The sequence below is a fragment of the Elephas maximus genome, chromosome 24 (assembly GCF_024166365.1).
Source record: "Elephas maximus indicus isolate mEleMax1 chromosome 24, mEleMax1 primary haplotype, whole genome shotgun sequence".
Taxonomy (NCBI): domain Eukaryota; kingdom Metazoa; phylum Chordata; class Mammalia; order Proboscidea; family Elephantidae; genus Elephas; species Elephas maximus.
In genome coordinates, this window is record NC_064842.1 from 7,087,338 (window position 1) to 7,112,132 (window position 24,795).

At 42.7% G+C, this 24,795-nt stretch overlaps 1 protein-coding gene across 7 annotated transcripts in view; it reads left to right on the forward strand.

Moving 5' to 3' along the window:
* SPATA17 (spermatogenesis associated 17) overlaps positions 1-24,795 on the forward strand; it is a 360,593-nt gene that overhangs the window by 305,594 nt on the left and 30,204 nt on the right. The window contains exon 12 of one of the 7 annotated variants that reach the window (XM_049868171.1): positions 19,963-20,161. The exons of the other annotated variants lie outside the window; for them this stretch is intronic. Coding sequence (XP_049724128.1) covers position 19,963 — 1 coding nt within the window. The 3' untranslated portion in view covers positions 19,964-20,161. Of the gene's footprint in view, positions 1-19,962; positions 20,162-24,795 lie in introns of those variants that run through there. 7 annotated transcript variants of the gene reach the window in all.

The following is a 24,795-nucleotide window of genomic DNA, read 5'->3' on the forward strand; positions in this document are numbered from 1 at the left end:
AAGATTTATTCCTAAGTATTTTATCTTCTTGGGGGGTACTATAAATGGCATTGATTTGGTGATTTCCTCTTTGATATTCTTTTTGTTGGTGTAGAGGAATCCAACTGATTTTTGTATGTTTACCTTGTATCCCCATACTCTGTCAAACTCTTCTATTAGTTTCAGTAGTTTTCTTGAGGATTCCTTAGGGTTTTCTGTGTATAAGATCATGTCATCTGCAAATAGAGATACTTTAACTTCTTCCTTGCCAATCTGGATGCCCTTTATTTCTTTATCTAGCCTAATTGCTCTGGCTAGGACTTCCAGCACAATGTTGAATAAGAGTGGTGATAATGGGCATCTTTGTCTGGTCCCTGATCCCAGTGGGAATGTTTTCAGGCTCTCTCCATTTAGGATAATGTTGGTTGTTGGCTTTGTATAAATGCCTTTTATTATGTTGAGGAATTTTCCTTCTATCCCTGTTTTGCTGAGAGTTTTTGTCATGAATGAGAGTTGAACTTTGTTAAATGCCTTTTCTGCATCAATTGATAAAATCATGTGATTCTTGTCTTTTGTTTTATTTATGTGGTGGATTACATTAATTGTTTTTCTAATGTTGAACCAACCCTGCATACCCGAAATGAATCCTATTTGGTCATGGTGAATTATTTTTTTGATATGTTGTTGAATTCTATTGGCTAGAATTTTGTTGAATTTTTGCATCTACATTCATGAGGGATATCCAAGGAAACATTCTTGTTGTACTTCTTCTAAGGCTGATTTATTCGTTCTTTTGACAGTCCATGGTATATTCAATATTCTTCTCTGATACCACATTTCCAATGCATCTACTGTGACCCCAAACTACATGGGTTATGTAGTAATTTCTCCAAGTTGTCTTAAAGTCCAACTTTCTGTACTTGAAGTGAAAGAAGAAGAGCCCATCACCCTTTCCCTGTGGTAGGGTGCTACTCACAGCACACCAACAGTCCTTTTCTGAAATCCTCCTTCAAAAGTCCATCTCTAATCTCTGACTCTTAGCCCTTTGATACTCTCAATATGGGTCATAGATTTAAGAGTTATTAAGACACTTCTTAACCACCTACTATGGAAGTAGTGATACCCCAGTAGCAATGATAAGAATAAAAATTTTTCATTTTGATCTAGCACCTCACATACCCCAACCAAAATTTTCGTTTTATTGTCCTGTTATCTATAAATGCTTTTCTTTCCTGCTTTGGTTACTTTTGACATGCCTCTCAAGTTCTGTTTATTCACAGAACAATTAGCGTGCTTACGTCCAGAGTATTAAGAATGCTAGATTAGTGTGGCCCTTTTGTTGTTACAAATAGAAATTCTGCCCTTCTGAAGGTGGAGTAAGTCAATGATAATGTCACGTGAAGGAAGAGCATAAAATGTGAGAGAAAATCTGCAAAGAACGATGAGACTATGTCCCAGCTTAAATTTTGGCTTTTATATATTTGGCACATGCACCAATAGTAACATGGCCCTTTGCTCTGATCTCCACCCATGCTGAGTCATGCCAAGAACTTTTCCAGGGGTAGCAACGCTTAAAGACCAATTGGGAAAGCTGTTCAGTGGAGTCCAGCGCACTGTTCACTTGAGAGGAAAATCACATTTTCTTTCAGTCCTCGAGCAATTGCAAAGGTGGAACATTAACCTCCTGCATCCTTCTGGAAGTAAATCTAAGTAAGACCCTGTATGGTGAATGTGAGTCTACATCATCAAAAACACATAGGTCAGCATTTTTCCCCAGCATTTCTTTCACAGTCGTTTTGTCCACTATACATTTTATTATTTTGATGGTTATTGAAGGATCTCCTGCACTATGTGGGAAGTGTGAAAAATAGCAGCCAAACATTGAGTATAATTTTTTAAATAATATAATTAAAGATTCACTTTATTATTCTGTATGTTATTGTATACATTCTTTATTACAAAAATATATGAAGGAGTTTTATACCATGGGGGCATATCTCAGGCTATTTCTCCTTAGATTTTTTTCCCTAAGGGACATTATTAAGAAGTTGTGTGACTTTCAGGAGAGAATGGATAGATTGTATGATGTAGCCTTAAGCTTCCTCCACTTGCCACTCTTTGTGAGTTGAGTTGGGTGATGTCATTTCCTCTGCTGCCCTGTAATGCGGCGCTAAGAATAATGACCCTGCAATGTGGCTGCACTGAAAATGGCTTTCCCAGTGCCAGAAAAAGATGATTCATACTTGGCTTAGGAGACTTTTCTGGAAACTGCCAGAACGAAGGACAGAGGTAATGTACTCAGAGGCTCCATCATCATCTAATTCAATGTGAAAATGATGGCGTATCGCTAGGCACAAATATTTCAGTTAATATATTGATTTTATGTGTGTGTGTGTCACATACACACATCTCTTTTGCAAGTATGCAGTTCTAATGCAGATACGTTGTTTATCCACATGCTTTGTTGTTCACTGCTGTAGAGTCAGTACTGACTCATGACATCCCCATGCAAAATGAAGCAAAATACTGCTCGGTCCTGGGCCATCCTCAGGATTGGTTGTGGATGAGACTATTGTGATCCATAGGGTTTTCACTGGCCGATTTCTGGAAGTAGATCTCCAGACCTTTCTTCCTAGTCCACCTTAGTCTAGAAGCGCCACTGAAATCTGTTCAGCATCAAAGCAACACACAAACCTCCAATTACAGACAGACGGTGGCTGTGCTTGAGATGCATTGGCCAAGGCCGGGAAAGTCTTCCACACGGAAGAGGAGAACTCTACCACTGAACCACAAATGCTTTATTATCTACATATTCCCAGACCAAACCCACTGCCCTTGAGTCCATTCCAACTCGTAGCCACATTTATTGTGTGTATATTTAAGGGCAGAAATGTACCAAATTGAATGTTACAATTTATTCCTCATTTTTTTAATTTTAATTATGTAATTTGATGGTTGCCTAAAATGACTCCATAGTGAAAACAGGAGCTTGGTTGAAATTGTGACTCTGTCAGCATGTATGTTCATGTTTCCAGGAATTACTAAAATCACACTAAAAAAAAAAACAAAACTTGTGTGATCATCTTGTCTACTATTATCTGCCATCAATGTTCAAGAAGCATCTAGCCACTTGAACCACTAGTAATTGTGGCGGCAGGGCTTTGTGCTGCTTCTCTGGGAAGACTTTCTCCTCAGGCACCGTTTTGGGAAACTTCTCTCCACATTCCCAGTAAATGTGATAGCTCTTCAGAGTCTTCCATTCCGCATCTGACCACCCCCTTACCAGTTCCTTCTTGGCTGTGTGTCAAGCTGCACATTTAGTTTTCTTAATCTTTTTTCAAAAATCAATTTGCTGGGTCCCTTAATCATATTTATTGATCTCCGATGAATTTTCTCTCAAACGATGGCATCTGTCTGCTCCGGAGATCCAGGCACCTTATGCCTTACTCATCCTCACCATTCAATGCTCAGCTTCGTCAGGGGACCACAAACCATATAGGAAGGAGGGTGCTGGTTCAGATTGTCTCATGTGGTATCGACTTCCCACTGTTTTGTGAGACTCAAAAATATCACTTTAATTGAAACCTAACATCTTGCTTTTTGCCCTGCCCTTGCTGTCTCCTGTTTTTTTTTTTTTTTATGAATCAGATTCTGCTGTGAACATGGCTTCACATTTCTAAGAGTCAGATGCCTTTTTCTGGCCACGTCTCTGTGAATTTCCAAGGCCACATATCGAACTTCTCATCCACAACCCTACTTCTTATCTCCTTACAAAGCTGCACTGCATGTCAGCTGAAAATTTTAAGACTGTGTTAGAAGAAAAATAAAATACTGATTTTTTTTCCAATTAAAAAATTTCTTACTTTATGAAGGTGATGAACTAGTTGTACTTGCAAAAAATTTCTCTTATAAGCAACAAAGAAATCTCTGGAAGTAGCACAGAGTTCCAGGCTCATTGTTAGCCCATTGGATTCCAGGACCTCAGAGAAAAGGCAGCTTCAATTGTAAGCCCCACCAAAGCAAACCAAAACAGTTGCTACCAAGTTGCTTCTGACCCATGGCAACCCTCTGTGTCAGACTAGAACTGTGCTCCATGAAACTTCCAATGGCTGATTTTTCAAGAAAGTAGATCACAAGGTCTTTCTTCTGAGATGTGTCTGGGTGGACTCGAACCATCAACCTTTTGGTAAGTAATGTAGTGCTTAAGCGTTTGTGCCACCAAGGACTCCAAGCCCCACCAGAGGACTGAGACTGATGACAGCCAGTGCAGAATAATAATTGCTAACATTTTTTGAGTGCTTACAATGTGCCAGCCACTGTTCTAAGACCTTTTCACATATCTCATTTAAACTTCAAAGCAAAAGTCTGTGAGAGACTTGCTATTTTTACAAATGCAGAAACTGAGCACAGAAATGCTAAAAATGCACTCAACATCAATCTAGTTAGTAGTCAGCAGAGTGCAGGATTCAAACCCTGACAGTCTGCTTAGGAGCCTTCAGGCCCAATCACACTTTGGTTTCAGAAATAAGTCCCTCACTTAGGAAGCCTATACATACACAAAAGGCACCCTGGTGGTGCAGTGGCTAAGCACTTGGCTGCTAACCAAAAAGTCACCAGTTTGAACTCACCAGCTGCTCTGTAGGAGAAAGATGTGGCAGCCTGCTTCCTCCATAAAGATTACAGCATTGGAAACCTTATGGGACAGTTCTACTCTGCCCTATAGGGTCACTGTGTGTCAGAATCGAGCAGCTTATATATGTATATATAGAGAAGCCCTGGTGGCACAATGATTAATCCTTTAGCTGCTTACCGAAAGGTTGGTGGTTCAAACCCACCCAGAGTCTCTACGGAGGGACCTGGTAATATGCTCCTGTAAAGATTTCAGCCTAGAAAACAGTATGGGGCAGTTCTACTCTGTCACATGGGGTCACTAGGAATCGGAATTGACTGACAGTTGACCAACAGCAACATCAACAGGTAAAGCCAGGTAAAGGATCTGCAAGATATCTACCCTAACCTGGATTATAAAAAATATAGACAAGAAAGTTTCTTTGAGAGTTAAATTGCCGGTGTTGTTATGCCAACTTAGAGATTGTTCAGTGAAGAGATCATTCTTGCTGGAAAGGTTGGCTAATTGTATGCAATTTAATTTTTCAAAAAAGCTCTTTGATGAACTTTTTATTATAAACAAAAACAATGTCGCACTTCACTGAGGCCTCTTTAAAAATCCTTTGCCTGGGGATTGATTCTCACTCATAAGAGTATTCTTGAGACTATCCCAGATCCTAAAATCTTTCTTTGGAAACTTTGCTTCAAGTTTTTTCAGCATTCATTTGTGTAAATCAACCTCAGAAGAAGGACAAAAATGTACCAAAAGGAAAGGCAGATCATCACGAGGTTCATCTCAACTTACAGTATCCCTCTGGCCTCCCCTAGAAAAGCGAGGACAAGCCGCCATCACTGATCGTAAGGGAGGCCAGCCCAGCTAAGCTAAAACCGAATCCGTATCCATCAAATTCTCCCCAAGTTTGGATCACTTATTATGTTGAAATGAAAAGCAGTATCTCAAGGGGATTCAATTTATGTTCCAAGGGTCCTGAGAATCATTCTTAAAATTCGAACGATCCCTGCAATGAATCGTTAGTGGCGACCTCTGGTCAAGTCTCTTAGAACTGTTCCAAGGAGCTAAAGATGAATTTCCAGTTTCGCATTCCCAGAGTCGAGAGGCCTACAAGAATGGGTTTTTTAATCTATGACTTACTGCCTGTTACTAAGTGATTCTGGCTGTGTCAATAAATTTGTTCACAGCTCTAATTGTGTTAATGAATTGAACATAATTAAACTTACAACATGTCATGAGTTACTTCTGGCAGAACTCAGTAGATTTTTCAAAAAAGATCTCTGTGGGAAAACAAATAAGCATACTGCACAACCTCTGCCGTTACCATGTATTCTCTGTGGAGAAGATTGAAATGAGTGACTCCGAAATTGGCTTTATGAAGACTATGCCTCTCTAAAAAAAGTTACATTCAACTGTAATGACTGTGCCTTGACCTTCAAAGAAATTCACTAGGTCTTGAGTTGCTTTAGGGCAGAGAGTGTGTTTTGTTTGTTTTTTTATCCCCAAACTGTAGCTGTTGTTAGCTGCCATCCAGTTGACTTCTACTCATAGCAAACTTAGATACAACAGAGTGAAAAGTTGCCCGGTCCTGTGTCATCCTTAAAATTGGCAGCATGTTCCAGTCCATTGTTGTGGCTACTGTGCCAATTATCTCACCAAGGGTCTCCTAAGCCCTCATTGGTCCTCTACTTCAGCAAACATGATGTTCTCTTCTAGTGACTGATCCCTCCTGATGACATGTCCAAAGCAAGTGAGTTGGGCAATGTTCTACTATGATCCATAAGTTTTTCACTGGCTAATTTTAAGAAGTAGATAGCCAGGCCTTTCTTCCTCGTCTATCTTTTTCTAGAAGATACCCTGAAACTTGAAATACTAGTGGCATAGTTTTCAGTATTACAGTAACACAAAAGCCACCACAGTACAACACACTGACAGATGGGTGGTGGTAACTGCTAGTAAAGAGCTGACTACATAAAAGTGTATGTGACTAAGTGCAGAAATGTCACTCTATATAGTTCCATTTGGGAGGGGGCTGTGGAGGGAAAGGAACCTTCCACTTACCTGGTGTGTGCCAGTCACTAGGCTTGGAGCTCTCACATTCGGAATTGTACTTGATCCTCACAAAACCCCCTCCAGGAGACATTTTATGGGGGAGGAAGCTAAAGCTCAAAGAGGTTGAGTAATTAACCCAAGTTCAAGTGTTGCTGTTGTTGTTAGGTTCCGTCAAGTCAGTTCCAACTCATAGAAAACCTATGTACAACAAAACAAAACACTGCCCAGTCCTGCACCATCCTCACAATCATTGTTACGCTTGAGCCCATTATTGTGGCTACTGTGTCAATCCATCTCATTGAGGGTCTTCCTCTTTTTGGCTGACCCTCTACTTTAACAAGCATGATGTCTTCCTCCAGGGACTGGTCCTTCCTGATAACCCGTACAAAGTACGTGAGACGGAGTCTCGCCATCCTTGCTTCTAAGGAGCATTCTGGTTGTACTTCTTCCAAGAGAGATTTGTTTGTTCTTCTGGCAGTCCACGGTATATTCAATATTCTTCACCAATACTATAGTTCGAAGGCATCAGTTCTTTTTCGGTCTTCCTTACTCATTGTCCAAGTTCAAGTGGGAGACTTAGGTTCAAACCCATATCTGTCTGACTCCTTACACAACACAACAATGACCTTAGAAAACACCTGTGGAACAGATATGCATCTTGTGCCACTGGTCAGCAAAAGTGGACTATCAGAAGTGACCAAGGGTTCTCTCTAGGCACCAAGAAACTTTGCTTAAATGCCTATTTTTTTTTTTTTAATAAAATTAGTTAGCCATTGATATGTGTTTACAACTCCCCCCAAACCAAAAAAAAAAAAAAAAAATTACCATTGCTTTGATTCCAGCTTATGGTGACCCCATGTGTTCCAGGGTAGAACTATCCTCCGTAGAGTTTTAATGCCTGTGATCTTTTGGAAGTAGATTGCCAGGTCTTTCTTCCAAGGTGCCTCTGGGTAGATTGAAACCACCAACCTTTTGGTTAGTAGCCGAGCACTTAACTGTCTGTACTACCCAGGGACTCCCATAGCTTTCTCATGTGGTCTTTGAAGTTAAGGACTATGCCTTACATTTCTTTCCTATTCACTGCAGTGCAAGGCATGGGTCTTGCACACTCTGAGTACTAAATAAGTGCTTACTAGTGACAAATGTTTCATTTGAATTATTGCTTTATGAGGTGTTGCTGCTGAAAGAGCATTGCTTTTAGCTTACAAGACCTAAGAGCTTAGTGTTTGACAAATAAGGAAAAAGAAACCAAGGCCCAGGCGATATTCATTACTTATGGTCACATTAAAAGGGGAAGACAAATTCACAAACCTCTGGTTTGGTCAGAGGTTTATGTTCTCTTCAATTTTGCTAGAACCATTCACAAAGTCTCATGGAATTATTAGAGTGTCAGCTCTTTTCCTAGGCGTCCAAAGCTTTAGAGTCAAGGAGAAGAGAAGAGGAAGAAAGAAGCAAAAGTTCAGATAACTCACAATGATCGCGATATTTACTTACAGTTTATATAGTCCTCCAGCAAGCTCTATCATCTTCCAACCTAACAAGAGCAGCCCCAGGCAGAGGGCAGGGCAATTACATTAACCCCATTTCACAGAGGAGGAAAGAGAAGTATTGAATGTCGTACTTTAAAAGTCCAACCCCAAGACTGGCTAGATGCACCCCTTCCTGCTCCAGTTTGCCACCCTCCGAAGGTCAGTTTGCCATGGCTCATCCACCCAGAGAACACCATGAATCCCAGGCAGGCTAGGACCACGGGCTGGGCCCCGGTCCTCCAGTGGACCACCCCAAGAAAGCTGGGGCAGGTTGGAGTGAACACAGGGACCTCCGTACGCTGGGAGAAGCTGAAAGAATGAGAAGGTAAGATGCGTAATTGAGGGCAGATCAGATGGCAAAACAGCTCAATTTGTCTAAAGAACCCAAGAGAAATAATACAAATTAGACAAGTAATCAATAGCCTTCAGATATCCAACTGAATACTGCTGAACCTAAGTCTCCAGCACATTTAATCCTGTGTCAGAGAAGGTTTCCTTTCGTATAACACAAATAATGTTTTTTTTTTTAACCACTGCTTAAAAAAATAAGGTACAACATTTGGAAGGCCTGTAACAATGTTGCCTTTTAATTGATTTTTCAACCTTTTTACAGGGAGCATATTTGAAGAGTTAGCCCAGAGAGGGTCTACCGGACTGTTGACTCTTAGTGGTAGTGTGGCATATGGTGGTGGTGTTATTGTTCTTGAGTGCCGTCTATTTCTGACTCACAGAGACCCCATGTGACAGAGTGCAACTGCCGCATACAGTTTTCTAGGCCGTAATCTTTATGGACGAAGTCCTGGCAGTACGGTGGTTAAGTGCTCAATTGCTCACAGAAATGTTGGTAGTTTAAACCTACAGCCGCTCCGCAGGAGAAAAGTGTGGCAGTCTGCTTCCGTAAAGACTACAACCTTGGAAATCCCATGGGGCAGTTCTACTCTGTCCTGCAGGGCTGCAGTGAGTCAGAATCGATCCTGGTAGTCATCACAGAAACAGATTGCCAGGCCTTTCTCCCGTGGAGTCACTGGGTGAATTTGAACCACCAACCTTTTTGTAAGCAGCCAAGTGCTTAACTGTTGTGCCTTCAGGGCTCCATGTTGTCGTTGTTCTTAGGTGTTGTCGAGTTGATTCCGACTCATAGCAACCCTTTGTACAACAAAATGAAACACTGCTTGGTCCTGTGCCATTCCCACAGTCCTTGCTATGCTTGAGCCCGTTGTTTCAGCCACCGTGTCAATCCATCACGTTGAGGGTCTTCCTCTTTTTCACTGACCCCCAACTTTACCAAGTATGATGTCCTTCTCCAGGGACTGGTCCCCCATAATAACATGTCCAAAGTATATGAGACATAGTCTCGCCATCCTTGCCTCTAAGAAGTATTCTGGTTGTACTTCTTCCAAGACAGATTTGTTCTTTCTTTTGGCAGTCCATGGTATATTCAATATTCTTTGCCAACACACAATTCAAAGACATCAGTTCTTTGGTCTTCCTTATTTATCATCCAGTTTTCACATGAATATGAGACTATTGAAAACACCAGGGCTTGGGTCAGGCACACCTTAGTCTTCAGGGTGACATCTTGGCTTTTCAACACTTTAAAGAGGTCTTTTGCAGCAGATTTGCCTGATGCAAATTTTGATTTCTTGACTGCTGCTTCCATAGGTGTTGGCCCTGGATCCAAGTAAAATGAAATCCTTTACAACCTCAATCTTTTCTCCGTTTATCATGGTGTTGGTTATTGGTCCAGCTGTGAGGATTTTTGTTTTCTTTATATTGAGGTGTAATCCATACTGAAGGCTATGGTCTTTGATCTTCATCAGTAAGTGCTTCAAGTCTTCTTCACTTTCAGCAAGTAAGGTCGTGTTATCTGAATAACACAGGTTGTTAACGGGTCCTCCTCCAATCCTGATGCCCCATTTTTCTTCATATAGGCCAACTTCTCGGATTATATGCTCAGCATACAGGTTGAATAGGTATGGTGAAAGGATACAACCCTGACTCACACCTTTCCTGACTTTAAACCACACAGTATCCCCTTGTTCTGTCCGAACAGCTGCCTCTTGATCGATGTACAGGTTCCTCATGAGCATAATTAAGTGTTCTGGAATCCCCATTCTTCGCAGTGTTACCCATAATTTGTTATGATCCAATCAATCAAATGCATTTGAAGAGTCAATAAAACACAGGTAAACATCTTCCTGGTATTCTCTGCTTTCAGCCAGGATCCATCTGACATCAGCAATGATAACCCTTGTTTCACATCCTCTTCTGAATCCGGTTTGAATTTCTGGCAGTTTTCTGTCGATGTGTTGCTACAGCCACTTTTGAATGATCTTCAGGAAAATTTTACTTGCATGTGATATTAATGATATTGTTCAATAATTTCTGCATTCGGATGGATCACCTTTCTTGGGAATAGGCATAAATATGGATCTCTTCCAGTCGGTTGGCCAGGTAACTATCTTCCAAATTTCTTGGTGAAAATGAATGAGCACTTCAGTGCTGCATCCATTTGTTGAAACACCTCGATTGGTATTCTGTCAGTTCCTGAAGCCTTGTTTTTCGCCAATGCTTTCAGTGCAGCTTGGACTTCTTCCTTTGGTACCATCAGTTCCTGATCATATGCTACCTCCTGAAATGGTTGAATGCCAGCCAGTTCTTTTTGGTATAGTGACTCTGTGTATTCCTTCCATCTTCTTTTGATGCTTCCTGCATCATTTAATTTTTTCCCTGTAGGGCCCCATAGTAGACAATAAATGTGTGAATGATGAAGCCAAAGGATTTGCATAGCTTGGTAAGGAAGTTAGATAGGACCTACGTTAACTGGTAAAGTGTACAAACCACATGGGGAAAACGGAGCCAGAATAGCAAAAAATAGTCTGAGGTGGACTCGTGGAGAAGTAGGTTATAAGAGAAGTACCCATTTGGTATGACTCCAGCAATTTTAGAGAGTTCTAGAAGTCCAGAATCTGAAAGATCCTTAAAAAACAGACCTGTGATTCCCATTGTGGCAAAGTGACAAAAGAGCTCTCAGTGCAGCCTGCCCACAGGGAAGAGGATTGGGAGAAGAGCCACAAAACAGAAACTAGCAACAACTTTTAAATCTTTCTAGTAGAAGTATCCCAGCCCTAACCACGGGCCAGACAGGCACACCAGTCTTAAACGAGGTGAATGGTAACTGGTTCTCATAAGCATTGTGGTAGACAGAATAATGACCGTTGGAAGATGTCATCTCTTAACCCTCAGAACCTGTGATTATGCTTTATTACACAGAAAAGAGGAGTTAAAGTTGCTAATCAGCTGACCTTAAAATTGGGAGATTATCCTGGATTATCTAAATGAGCCCAATGTAATCACAAGTGTCCTTAAAAGTGGAAGCTAAAGGCAGAGGAAGGGTCGATGTCAGAGTGTTGCCGTGTGAGAAAAACTTGACGGGCTATTGTTGGCTCTGAAGATGTGTGGGGGCCAAGAGGCAACGAATGAGGGCAGCCTCTAGCACCAGAAAAGGCAAGAAAATGGGTTCTCTCCTAGAACTTCCAGAAAGGAACAGCACTCTGCCAGTGTTTTGATTTTAACCCAGTGAGATTCAGTTCAGACTTCTGACCTCCAGAATTGTAGGTAATAAATTTGTATTGTTTTAAACCACAAAATTTGTAGTAATCTGCTACATCAATGATTAGAAACTAACACAGTCATAATATTCCCGATTGCATGGTGCGTCTAGATTTTCAGGTGCTTTAATCTATGTGACTCTGTGTGATAGTTATAATGTCTGGATAAGACAGAGACTATAGGGGGTCCCAAACTCGAAAATATGTGGCTATTTAGAAGTTGAACTGGACTCAAATCTAAATCTTATTGACTAGAAGGCATCCTTTTAGTTCATATTTAGGAAATAGTGAAATCTTCTGGGGCCACACCTAGACCACTGTGGACCTTTGAAGGACTTCCTTACAAAACCAGAATGACCTTTTTCCAGGACAGTCAAATAAGGGGCAATGGAAATCCAAGCCCTCCCACTGCAGCTCCATCAACTTCTCTGAGCTGGCACCATATTTGGGGCTGCATGATAGGCTCAGTAGGCAGAATTTTGGCTCCTATGACCTTTACCCTCTGGTGTTATGCCCATGAATATATTACATGTCAAAAAGGACTTTGCAGTTGTAATTAAAGTTACAAAACGGTGACCTTAAAATAAAAAGATTATCCTAGTAGGCCCAATGTAATCACATAAGCCCATAAAAGCAGAGATTTTTCCCTGCTGAGAGAAGAAGAGAGGTAAAGAGATGCATCAGAAGGGGACATCAGAGAGATTTGAAGGAGTCAAGTTACAGTTGCCAACTTGAAGATGGAAGAGGCATGTGGAGAACATGAGAGGGAAATGAATTCTGCCAGCAAGCAGGGACTTGGGAAAGGACGTGGAGTCCCAGATGAGAACTGCAGCCCTGGAAGACACCTGGATTTTTGACCAGTAAGACCTGTCCATCATGAGTAACCCTGCAGGTATTTTGAAATACCAGTAGCATAGCTTCCAGCATCATAGCACCATGCAAACCACCACAGTATGAAGAACTGATAGATGGGTGGTAAACTGTAAAGGTACCCAGGGTCTTATTCTCCTCATATGGAGTCTGGGGTATAATTCTGTTCCAGGCTGCCCAAGAGTGGGATCTAGAATGTGAAGTCTAGCCTGAATGGCAATGATGTCTCATCTGGAGACCTCTGGCCAAGATTAAAGAAGATAAATTCCAGTTTGGGCTAGATCCCAAATTAAATTTGCTCTCCACCCCCCCCACCCCCGAGTGTGTGTGTATGCGTATGTGTGTGTGAAGACCCCAGGTCTGGGCCAAGTCAATGCTGACCCTGGGGCTGTCTCAGGCTGAGCGCAGACAGGGGACAACTCGATGAGAAGCTGGTGTTGGAGGTTGGGTGAGAGGGGTGGAAGGCAGCAGTGATAGATGCCATGTCTCTGACTACCAACCTTTCCTCTCAGGAAATAATATTTATCCCACCCACCCATTTTTACTGCTTCTGATAGCCTACAAAGTACACCAAGGGGTAAAATTTATAAAATAAACACTGCTTACTTGTGTAGACTCAGTTAGTGGCCTTGGACGTGTGAATGAATGGCCATTTGCCAGCCTAAAAGGGCAGACAGTTTAGGTGCTACAGCTCAATGCTAAGCAGTGGAAATGATGACCCAGTAGGTGTTTTTGATGTCTAATTATCTGCAATGACTGCAACAGCAAGGTCCTTGTAGAGATGACTGATGACGAAATTCCCTATTTCATCGCCTGTGAAGACTGTAAGCTCTGGGGCATGTTCTCTAGCCCCAGAGCTTACAGTCTTCACAGGCGATGAAATAGGGAATTTCGTCATCAGAGAACATGCCTCTGAGACTTCTCTGCCCCCTCTTTCTTCCACAATCACATAGGTGTTTGATACATGTTTTCTGATTTTGGTGAGGATAAGTAAAAAGAATGATGGTTTCTACTTGGTAACCTCATCCAGTAGCAAAGAGCTGGAGATCCTTTGGTGAGTACAAAACATGTATCTGACTAGCCATGGTCTGTAATCTCCCTTCAAATAACACGTTTACCATGTTCTATAACACAAGGAGAATTTTTTTTTAATCTTCTCATTTGTATAGGAGATAGAATTAAACAGACAAAGCAAAGATGGACAGGAGGGGTGGTGGTTGAGAGAAGGTCCCAGCAAAGGCAAGGAATGGGAAGCTGGAGATATATTTGGGAACAGCAAGCACCCTAAACAAACCCAGGGCCATTTATTCCTCAGAATGACACCTGTCCTGTTTTCATCATCTTCGTGCTTATGTTCTAATGCGAGATGGCAATGAAGCCAGCACTCCCCTTGGATTGAGGAAGTCATGAGTTTAAGTTTGGGCTCCACCATTGTCTAACTGCCTCTCTTCCTCACTCGGATGCTGGGAAGATTCAATGAGAGAAGATCTGCAAAGGTGCTTGCAACGTGCTCTACAAGTACCAGTGGCAATTGTGTGCCTGCATTCTCTAATTCCTCCTCTGCTGGCTCTAAGAGCACTGGAGGACAATTGGGACAGGTGTTCTGTCATGGCAAATACTACGGGCTTTTGTTCCCTTCTTGGAGGGGAAGGCTGCAGCAGAGAAAATTCTGCCAAGTGGCCAGCCGCCTGAAAATGTGCCCAATTTGTGGACATCATTTCATTTTTGTCTACTCCAAGGGAAGTTTCTTTCTCTGCAAATGAGAGCCAGTCTGTCACCTTCGCTCAGGCGTCCCGCATTCACTCTCATGTCCATCACACATATGGTGCCTGGCAGGGTGCACCTCCACTCCAAGGCCCTTTCTGGAGAGCATCTGCTAACCCTGCCAGCCTGATGCCTTCCAACCTCAGCATCACCTTTTCCCAGGTTTCTTGCTGAATCAACCAATTAGCTGGAATCATCTCTGACTGCTTTGAACTATGTCTTGTTAAAACATGGGTGGATGGGGACCTGGTGAAGTCCAAAAGTCACTCTAAAAGAATCAAATCTCCTAATACAGCCCTGAGGCCTGAATCAACTCTCTTTTCCACTTAATGTAGTTAGAGGTCTCAGCGCTCAAGTTGCTAGTCTGACTTCCCGAAGGATCCTGGCAGGGGTTCTGAGCAATGCCTTCAATGAAGCGTTCCTCATCACATTCTCTCCAGGATCTTTTCACAATCTAAAAGCTAAACTTCATGGTTTATTCTGAGAAAAAAATAGTGATTGACTCTGAGCTCAAGTGATCAATGATCTATCAGAGATTATCTTTTCTGTAATAGCTGCACCTCTGCTCATAGCAGCCTGGCATAGCACCAATGCCTGTGTCCCAAAGAGTCGAACAATCACACTGAAGTTTCAACAATGGCCAACTGCTGATAAGACTGAACTCTCTCTCTGACACAGTAGGATTCACTGTACTTTCCCAAAGAAGATTGTAACGGGGTACCCTCTAATTTTGCAAGCCAGGTTTGGGGGGTGGTGAAAGGAGGAGAGGTGTCTTGTCACCCTTGTAAAATCTGCCTAGTGACCTGGGATTTTGCTTTCTTTGGAGTTGTTGTCCTGCCCTGATATCAAAGGCTTATTTCAGTTCCTAAGTTTCTATCGAAGATGGCACAAAAGCTAAACAGAAACTTAGTGTTAAGGAAAGCCAACTAAAGCATGCTTTATGTAATACGTAAAAGACTTTCATAAGCTCCAAAATGGCCCTTTGGAAGCTAGTTATTCTTTATAAATGCAATAATCCCATTAATAAATGACTGTTCACTACCACTGATATTTATCCTTCAGCCTGAGAACTATTCTGATCAGTAACACATGGGATGTACCAAGCAAGTCCTTCAGTCCATTCCTCACCCAACCTCCTGAAATCTCTATGCAAAGACTTTCACACACACACACACACACACACACACACACAAAACCCACAAAGAAAACCTAAATTTTAAAGGTAATGTCTGCCTTAATGATTTGCAAATTTCTTTCATATTAGAGTTGGCATCACTGAGGGAATTTCTTTGATTTCACACTTGACATCCTTGAGAAATATACATAAACCAAGGTTTTCTCTATATTTAAACTAATTCTTCTGAGCAAATGGATTGTTTTAAGTTTGCACACTCAGTGTAATTAGTGCATATGGTCCAGCTGTGAAGACATAGCTGTGGACTCCTGACTTATTATTAATTAGGCTCATTAAAATGCAAGTAAGAAAACGTTGCCTAGGTAAACAACACCTTATGTCAAAAAGTCATTACTTGACAAGAGCTAGTCTCCCTAACAAAAGTCATTACTGATATTTTGTGGAGGCTTTTTTTTTAAGGCACCATGGGTGCCAGTTAACTACTTTTGACTGACATCAAGGACAGACAGGCAGAGCTGGAAGGAGCTGGTGGTACAACGCAGCAATTCTTTTCACGTCATTTCAAAATACGTCTGGGGGAGGTTAAAGGTTGACAGCCCAGTGACAGGCCTTCTTCAACCACTGTGGTGTCACAGCAGGAGCGTGTCAGGAAAATTGCCTAGGCTCCTCTGAATTTCTTACGTGTTTGCATTTCTTTTCCTGTCTCACAAGTAGGGAGGGATTGGCAGCTTTGTGACAAACACCTGGGAGAGGAAAATGGGCAATATCCCTGTTAGGAATCAGGGGTGCTGAGGTGAAAAGACATCTGAGCTCAGGTGGGAAAGCACTCCTGAAGCTTTGCCAAATCGGAGGGGAGTGCAGACTGGAGTAGCCCAGAGGGAAGTCAAGTGTTGGCTTATACTTGTGGGCACTTTTCAAAGGAGTAGTATAGTTTAGCTGTGGCCTCCAAAAAACAAAAAAAACACAAACCCGTTGCCATTGAGTTGATTCCAACTCATGGCGACCCTATGGGACAGAATAGAACTGCCCTACAGGGTTTCCAAGGAGCAGCTGGTGGAGTCAACCTGCCAACCTTTTGGTTAGCAGCCGAGCTCTTAACCACCACACCACCAGGTCTCCCTGGAAATGTATCCCTAAAGCCTGGTATGTCAGGAATTAGCTAGCTTGGTGGAGCCTTCCCAATCTGATGGGTGTGCCAGCACACAGACACCATAAACAAGGTTCTCAGTAAGAATGCCTGGCCTCCATGCCTGGGCCCTGCAGTTGATATTTTTGAAGGTCTTCGGTGTTTTTCCCCAAGCATAATCTGCTCTCTAAGATGCTTTTTTTTTTTTTTTAAAGAGCAAGAGAAGCAGCAGCACACATGCTAGCTGATTTCCAGAGTTCTAGAAATGTTTTGCTGTCTTTAAAAGTCTATGCACGCTTACGTATAAATCACTGCAGGGACACAGGCTCTGGCCTAAATGGATCAAAAGAAGCTATTGACAGATGCTGAAATGAGTGTCTACCTTTAACACCAGGTCAATTGATAAGTGTCTGACCTAGACTTTTGACTGACATGAAGAGCTGTCAAGAAGAAACCTTCTTTTCCAGTGGTGACTACGAGGCAGGAGGGAGGTAGATGGAGCAGAGGGAAGCTCAGGGGAGGAGCTCACTCCTGGGGGCCCACATCTGTGTCCTCACAGACGCACCACAGGCGACAGCAGCATCTGTGCTGGGGAGAAGGATTTGAGGAGTACAGTCAAATCTGTTCCATCAGTGTGGTTTAGAAGAAGTCACAGTTTGTCTCAGTCAGTTAGGATAATTCCCTGGTATTCCTTTCAACCCCTATTCCAATATGATTGGAGAAGACACTTTAAATTTAAAGCAGAATTCCAAATATGATCCTATGGAGAAATTTGCCGACTTGTATAGAAACACCTACTTGAATGTTAAAATCATTGAGACACATTGCCGTAGAGCCAATTCAGACTCATAGCGACCTTATGGGACAGAGTAGAGCTGCCCCATAGGGTTTCCAAGGCTGTAATCTTTACGGAAGCAGACTGCCACAGCTTTCTCCCAAGGAGTAGTTGGTGAGTTTGAACCGCAGAACTTCTGGTTAGCAGCTCAGTGCTTAGCCACTTGTCACCAGGGCTCCTTGAGAAATTTAGAAGAACCCCTAATCTGTGCTTTTCCTTTTTAAGCACCGGGGGATAAGAGCTCTCCAAAGAGAACGTTGTTGAGTGGATCTTATTTTTACAATATCATTTATTCTCTATTTTAATCCCCCTGATATCTAAAAAGTTATTTCAGTGCCTTTACATGTCAAGAAGCTGGAATTTTAAATTTCGAATTTTTGCTTTTGAGCTGTTATGATACGCCCAGACAAACAAGAGACTCCAATGTTTAAGTTGTAGTGCTACAATTTAAGTCCTGTCCTGTGCTTTGTCTGGAGCCCCAGTGGTGCAGTGGTAAGAGCTATGGCGAGCTATGGCTGCTAACCAAAAGGTCAGCAGTTCAAATCCACCAGCCATTCCTTGGAAACCCTATGGGGCAGCTCTACTTTGCCCTGTAGGGTCAGAGTCAGAAATGACTACATGGCAGTGAATTTGGTTTTTTGGTTTGGTGCTGTGTTTGATGGCTGCTGCCACTGCTACACCAGAGACCCCCCTTCTCCAACCATGCATTGTACTAACTGACTTTCACATTGACTTCTAACCCTCACCCCAACCCTGTGAGGTTGGTATTGTAATCCCTGCTTCACAGATGGACAAATTGCACCTCAGGGAGGTGAAGTAACTGGCCCAAGGACACTCGTACATATGTTCCTTATATAACTGAATTAGAGGATCCGTGGAAAAGGGAAAGTTTGGGAAATAAAGTTACCATTTGAAGCTAATTATTAAGAATTTATTTTCAAGAAGACTTTGAAATGCTTTATCATGTTTTACTCTTCACCTAAAAAGCAGGACCAAATAGGGTTGGGTGTTTACATACAATTATTGTTGTTGTTGTTGTTAGGTGCTCATAGTGACCTCATGTGATAGGGTACAATTGCTCCATAGGGTTTTCTAGGCTGCAGTCTTTACAGAAGCAGATTCTCAGGTCTTTCTCTCATGGAGCAGCTGGGTGAGTATGTATCATCAACCTTTTGGTTAGCAGCCAAGAGCTTAACCACTAGGGCTCCTTTACATTGCACCATTACATGTAATTATAGATGTTTAATGTTGGTAATGGAGCCCTAGTGGCTCAGTGGTTAAGAGCTCGGCTGCTAACCAAAAGGTTGGCAGTTCAAATCCACCAACTGCTTCTTGGAAACCCTATGAGGCAGTTCCTCTCTATCTTATAGGGTCTCCATGAGCCGGAATCGAATCAAGGGCAACTTTTTTTTTTTAATGTTGGTAATAAATAATAACATTTGGGGGATCCATTGTACCTTATTCTTAGTATGTATGGTTCCAGAGAAACCATCTCCATCGCCAGCTCCAAACGACTCAAATCTGGACAATCAGAGGATTCCATAACCACAGTGATTGGTTTCGGGGTAAGCAGACGGCCTCATCAGAGCCTAAGATGTTGTAGGATACCAAGGGACAGAGGTAGTCACTCTTGCCTTGTGACTGAAGTTGCTTCAGCACAAGGCAGACGCTACCACAGCCTTCTTACAGTCAGGAGGGGAGAAGCCAGCTGAGCAAGAAGCTGACACGGAGAAGCTGGAGCTGAAATACGCATGAAGGAAAGCTAAGTCCTGGTACTACTGTTTGAACCCCTACATCATGCTCTGCCTGAGATCTGCCAAGGACAACTTTTCAAGTACACGTTTTTGTTTGTTTTTTTCTCTTTTGAAATAGAGACCTAACTTCTTGAGGTTGTTAAGGGTCAGCGTGTTTTCTTGAGAGAAGAGGGGGCTCAAGCAGCCTGTCAAAGAGTTTAGACTCTGTGATATAGGCAATTGGGGATCACTAAAATGTTTAAATCAGGAGAATGACGTGGTCAGCTTTTTATCTGAGAAAGATTGTTCTAGTGGTAGCGTTGAGGCTGCTGGAAAGAGAGAATCTGAGAGGTAAGAAAGTCAGTCAAGAGGCTAAGATGTGCAGGCCAGGCCTAGGGTCAGAGAGGAGAGTTCCAGAGACTGGAATCAGCAAGAAATCCTTTTTATGTCCCACCATAGAGTATTTGCTGATGTCCAATTCATGGAGAACAAGAGGCTAGAATAAAGCAACCATCTGGGAACTCTGACTCTAGGTGCCCACAGAAGCAGATCCTCATGAAAATCAACCCAAAAAGTATAGAAATGCAGTTAGCCAAGGATTCAGTGTGTGCGTGTGTCTGTGTGTCTGTGTGTGTGTGTCAGAGAGGGGCAGAGGGGCATAGATAGAGACTTATTCCAGTTCTCAGCTTACTTTTCACTTGTTTCAGGACTTGGTGATCGGCGCACATCTGGGGACACTGAAATGTAGTTTTAAGACTCATGAAGACGAAAACTTTCAACAAGAGTGATACGTATGCACCAGGCTGCACGGCCCCCAGGAGGTCTCTACCTGAGCAGCAGCTCAGGTCAATCTGGAGGCCCATGGGGCCAGTGGGAGGGGGGTGCTCTGCTTCCACATCCTCAAATTCTCAGTCCTTTCATATCCTTTTCTAGGAAAGAAGGGCCAAAGTCACACCAGACAGGAACAGAGACAAGGCTAGATGATTCCTAGGACTGAAGGGGGCAAGGGCCTTCAGATGCTCCATACACTGGGCTTTGGGTGACTGGAAGAGCTCCATTCTGGGGCTTCTATTGTCCCTTCTCCTATCTGCTCTCTGCCCAGAACGCTGGCCTCTAGGGACGCAGCAGTGGGATTCAGCGCCCTCCAGCTTCCAAGTGGGCCCAGTCAACAAAGCGTCCCAGCACAAATCGAGGGTCGGTGGGGAGTGAGGCCAGAGAGAACTTTTTGGAGCTCCCTGTGAGTCATTTTAGGGGAGTCCCTTTATAAAAAGCCATGGCTCCTCTCAAGTAGGCCAACTGCCTCTCACTCTCCCTTCTTCAGAGTTCTAGTAACCTCCCCCTCACCTTGTCCTTTTGGGCCTACAAAAGGTAACAGTTTTCTCCTGCTAATTTCTGATTCTTGAAGTACCCCTAACAGCCCCTGCCACCTGTCCATACCTTTGCAATGAGTTTATTTGTGAGTAAACCCTCCATGAATATCCTAATTTGAGTGTACCACCTACTGAGACCCTGCCTGATGCAGGGTCCCACTGCATGTGTCTCCCTTTTTTCCTAAGAAATTTATTCTGTCTTCACTTGGAAATCAGACAAGTCCACAATACGAATTAGATTCTGGAGATACAAATGGCCACATACTTCCCTATAGTAGTGCAGGCAACAGTGAAAGCCCAAATGCCTGCTGTCAGAGAGCGTAATCCTAGACAGCCTTTTATTTAGGGCTCATTAGACTTTACATATGCTCTGCTATCTTATCTGATATAAATATTACAAGGGTACTCTAAGGTAAGCATTATTTTCATTCCCATTTTATGGACGAGGAAACAGACTAAGGTTGGTAGCTTGCCTGAAGTCACACAGTAAATGGTTGAACTTGAAAGTGGCCAGTGGCAATGGTCTTGGCAGTCTGTGGAAGTGCAGAGGCTGGCAAGATCCACAGAGTGTTCTAAAGGAATCTTGTGCTTCTGGTTTTCCAGAACATGAAGAGCTCTAAAATATTTTATTCCACATGAAAAGGTAAATTCATGACAACCCCAATACGAGCTGTTTCAGGGAGACTTTCATATGCAATTGCCTACTTAATACTTGCATGTCTAAGAGCATCTCAAACTTAATGTTTTCAGAGCCAAGTTCTCTATATCACCCCCACTACAAACCTGTTCCTCCTGTAGTCATTCCATCTCAGCAAATGGCAACTCCATTCTTGTAGTTGCTTAAAGCTAAAATCTTAGAATTGCTTTTGACCCCTCTCTTTCACTTCCACCTCTCAATCATTCTGTCTGGAAATCCTGTTGTTTGTCCTTTCAAAATATGTCAGGAATACAACCGCCACTTACTGCCTCCACTGTGAACACCCTCAATACCACCGTGTGCCTGGACGATAGCAACAACCTCCTCAGTGGTCAGCCTGTTCCTACCCTTACCACTCTACAGCCTATCCTCAACTATCCAATCAAAATGAACCTTTAAAGATATAGATTAGATCACATCACTCCTCCACTGACTCCCCATCTCACACAGTCCTTACAGAGGTGCACAGAGCCCTAGTCAATCTGGCCCCATGGCCTCTTGGATTTCCTCTCCTTCTCCTTTCCCCTTTCGAACTCTGCTCTGACCACAATGGCCTCTCTACTCTTCCTCTCACATTCCAGACTTGCTCTTCCTTCCAGCTTCTGCAGTGGCTGCTCCCCTTGCCTGGAAGACCCTACCCTGTCATAACCTCATGGCTCACTCATTCGCTTCATCCTTCACTCAAAATTTGCCTTCTCAACGGGGCATACCCAGACTGTCCTACTTAAATAACCATCCCCCACACATACACACTTCACGCCTCTTGCTTTATTCTTTTCCATAGCAGCCATCATCTTCTAACCAAAAAAAAAAAAAAAAAAAACCATTGCAGTTGAGTCAATTCTGACTCATAGCAACCCTATAGGACAGAATAGAACTGCCCCATATGGTTTCTAGGGAGTGCCTGGTAGAATCGAACCGCCGACCTTTTTGGTTAGCAGCCATAGCTCTTAACCACTACACCGCCAGGGTTTCTGTCATCTAACATGCTATAAAATTTAATTATTGTGCATACTGACTATTGTCTGTTTCCTCCACAGCAGAATGTAAGCTCTGTTAGGACAAACATTTTTGTTTTGTTCTTCGATATATTCCAAAGTGATTATTAGAGTGCCCAAGTCATAATTGTGCTAATGAGGAACCTGTACATAGACCAAGAGGCAGTCATTTGAACAGAGCAAGGGGGTACTGTGTGGTTTAAAATCAGAAAAGGTGTACATCAGGGTTTTATCCTTTCATCATACTTATTCAATCTGTATGCTGAGCAAATAATCCGAGAAGCTGGACTATACGAAGAAGAATAGGGCATCAAGATTGAAGGAAGACTCATTAACAACTTGTGATATGTGGATAACACAACCTTGCTTGCTGAAAGTGAAGAGGACTTGAAGCACTTACTAATGAAGATTAAAGACTACAGCCTTCAGTATGGATTACACCTCTATATAAAGAAAACAAAAATCTTCACAACTGGACCAATAAGCAACATCAAGATAAACAGAGAAAAAATTGAAGTTGTTAAGGATTTCAATTTACTCAGATCTACAATCAACACCCATGGAAGCAGCAGTCAAGAAATCACACAACGCATTGCATTGGGCAAATCTGCTGCAAAAGACCTCTTTAAGGTGTTCAAAAGCAAAAATGTTACTTTGAGGACTAAGGTGCACCTGACCAAAACCATGGTATTTTCAATCACTTCATGTGCATGTGAAAGTTGGACAATGAATAAAGAAGACTGAAGAAGAATTGATGACTTTGAATTATGGTGTTGGTGAAGAGTACTGAATATACCACAGACTGCCAGAAGAACAAACAAATCTGTCTTGGAAGAAGTACACCCAGAATGCTCCTTAGAAGCAAGGATGGTGAGACTTTGTCTCACTTACTTTGGGCATGTCATCAGGAGGGACCAGTCCCTGGAAAAGGATATCATGCTTGGTAAAATAGAGAGTCAGCAAAAAATAGGAAACCCTCAATGAGATGGACTGACACAGTGGCTGCAACAATGGGCTCAAACATAGCGATGATTGTCAGGATATCATAGGACCAGGCAGCGTTTCGTTCTGTTGTACATAGATAGAGTTGCTGTGAGTCAGAACTGACTTGACGGCTTTTTTTTTTTTTTTTAACAACAACAAAAGGGCATTTAAAAAAAAAAAAACGATAATAGAGGTATTCAAAATGTTTCTTTCAGGAGGGAAGGATGAAAGGGAGGAAGGAAGGAAAGAAGGAAGGAAGGGGGGGAGGAAGAAAGGATGGAAGTAAAGAGTAGGCTAGAAAGCTAGCAGGGGCTGAATTATGGAGGGCTTTTAAGCCTTGGAAGGAATTTAAATTTTGTTCTGAATGAGAGAGGAATCCTTGGAGTGTTCTGAGCAGAGGACTGACAGCGGCTAACCTGGGGGAAGTACTCAATTTTTCCTCACCTGTCTAAGGCTGGTTTTCTCTGCCTCTGAAGGGTCATTTGAAGAATTCTGTGAACTTGTTGAAAATATCAGTTTCTTAAAAGATCTTCATATCTGGACTTGCTTCAGAATATAACCATGAGTTTATGCATTTGCCTCAGGGAAGATAACTAATCTGTGAGTTTAAAAATACAAAAAGAGATGAGAACGCTGGAAACATTTCCAGAACCAGTAATCAAACCCTCCCAGCAAAGGACAGTCTTGTTGTTTTATTTGTAATCAGAAGGGTACAAAGGGCAGTTCAGAGAAAGACATTTCACTTCTGTGCCTTGGTAATATTTAGCAGAATGTCTGGCTCTCTGGCCTAAGCACTTTAGCAAATGTCTTCGTCATTTTAAGACAATTCTGAATGTGACCAAAGAAATGTCCAGTAATTGAGAATTGCCTCAATCTTGGCCGGCATCTTTTTCTATTTGTTCGTAAAATGCGTGTGCCTTTCTCCCAGAGGGGATAAAAATTACCTGTTAAAAGCCTCATCTAACTTTCCTCTGAGCTAAAAATGTACGTTTCCCTCTGAGCTAAAAGGTACTTCTACAGTAAAACGTGTTCTAGTTTTCTCTTCCATTTGAGGGCTGCAAATTTGTTATCAAAATGCTTCCCTGACCTTCCCCTCCCCTCTCCATCACACACTGACACATCCCGCCTAAACTTGTGTCTTGCATCACCTCAGGAAACTCATGGCTAATTTCGTTAGTTGGGAGAAAAAATGCAAATGAAGCCAGACAGCTGGTGCTTTCCTTGCGGCTGCGAGTGATGGGGGGGGGCGAGGCCTACCTCATCAGAGGCCCTCACACCCTCCTGCCCAGGCAGGCCCTGGTGGGTGGAGAGCAGCAGGAACAGATGGCTAGGAGGGGAGAGATGGAGAAGCCCGACTTGCCGGAGAGGCTGGGCAAAGGTGGGGCGTCAGTTGTCTGGGCAGCCAGCGGTAGCACACAGGACGGGCGCTCCTGTGTGCTACCTCCATCACCTATTTGAGGTCAGACGGAGCCCTGGAGTTCAGTTTAATGG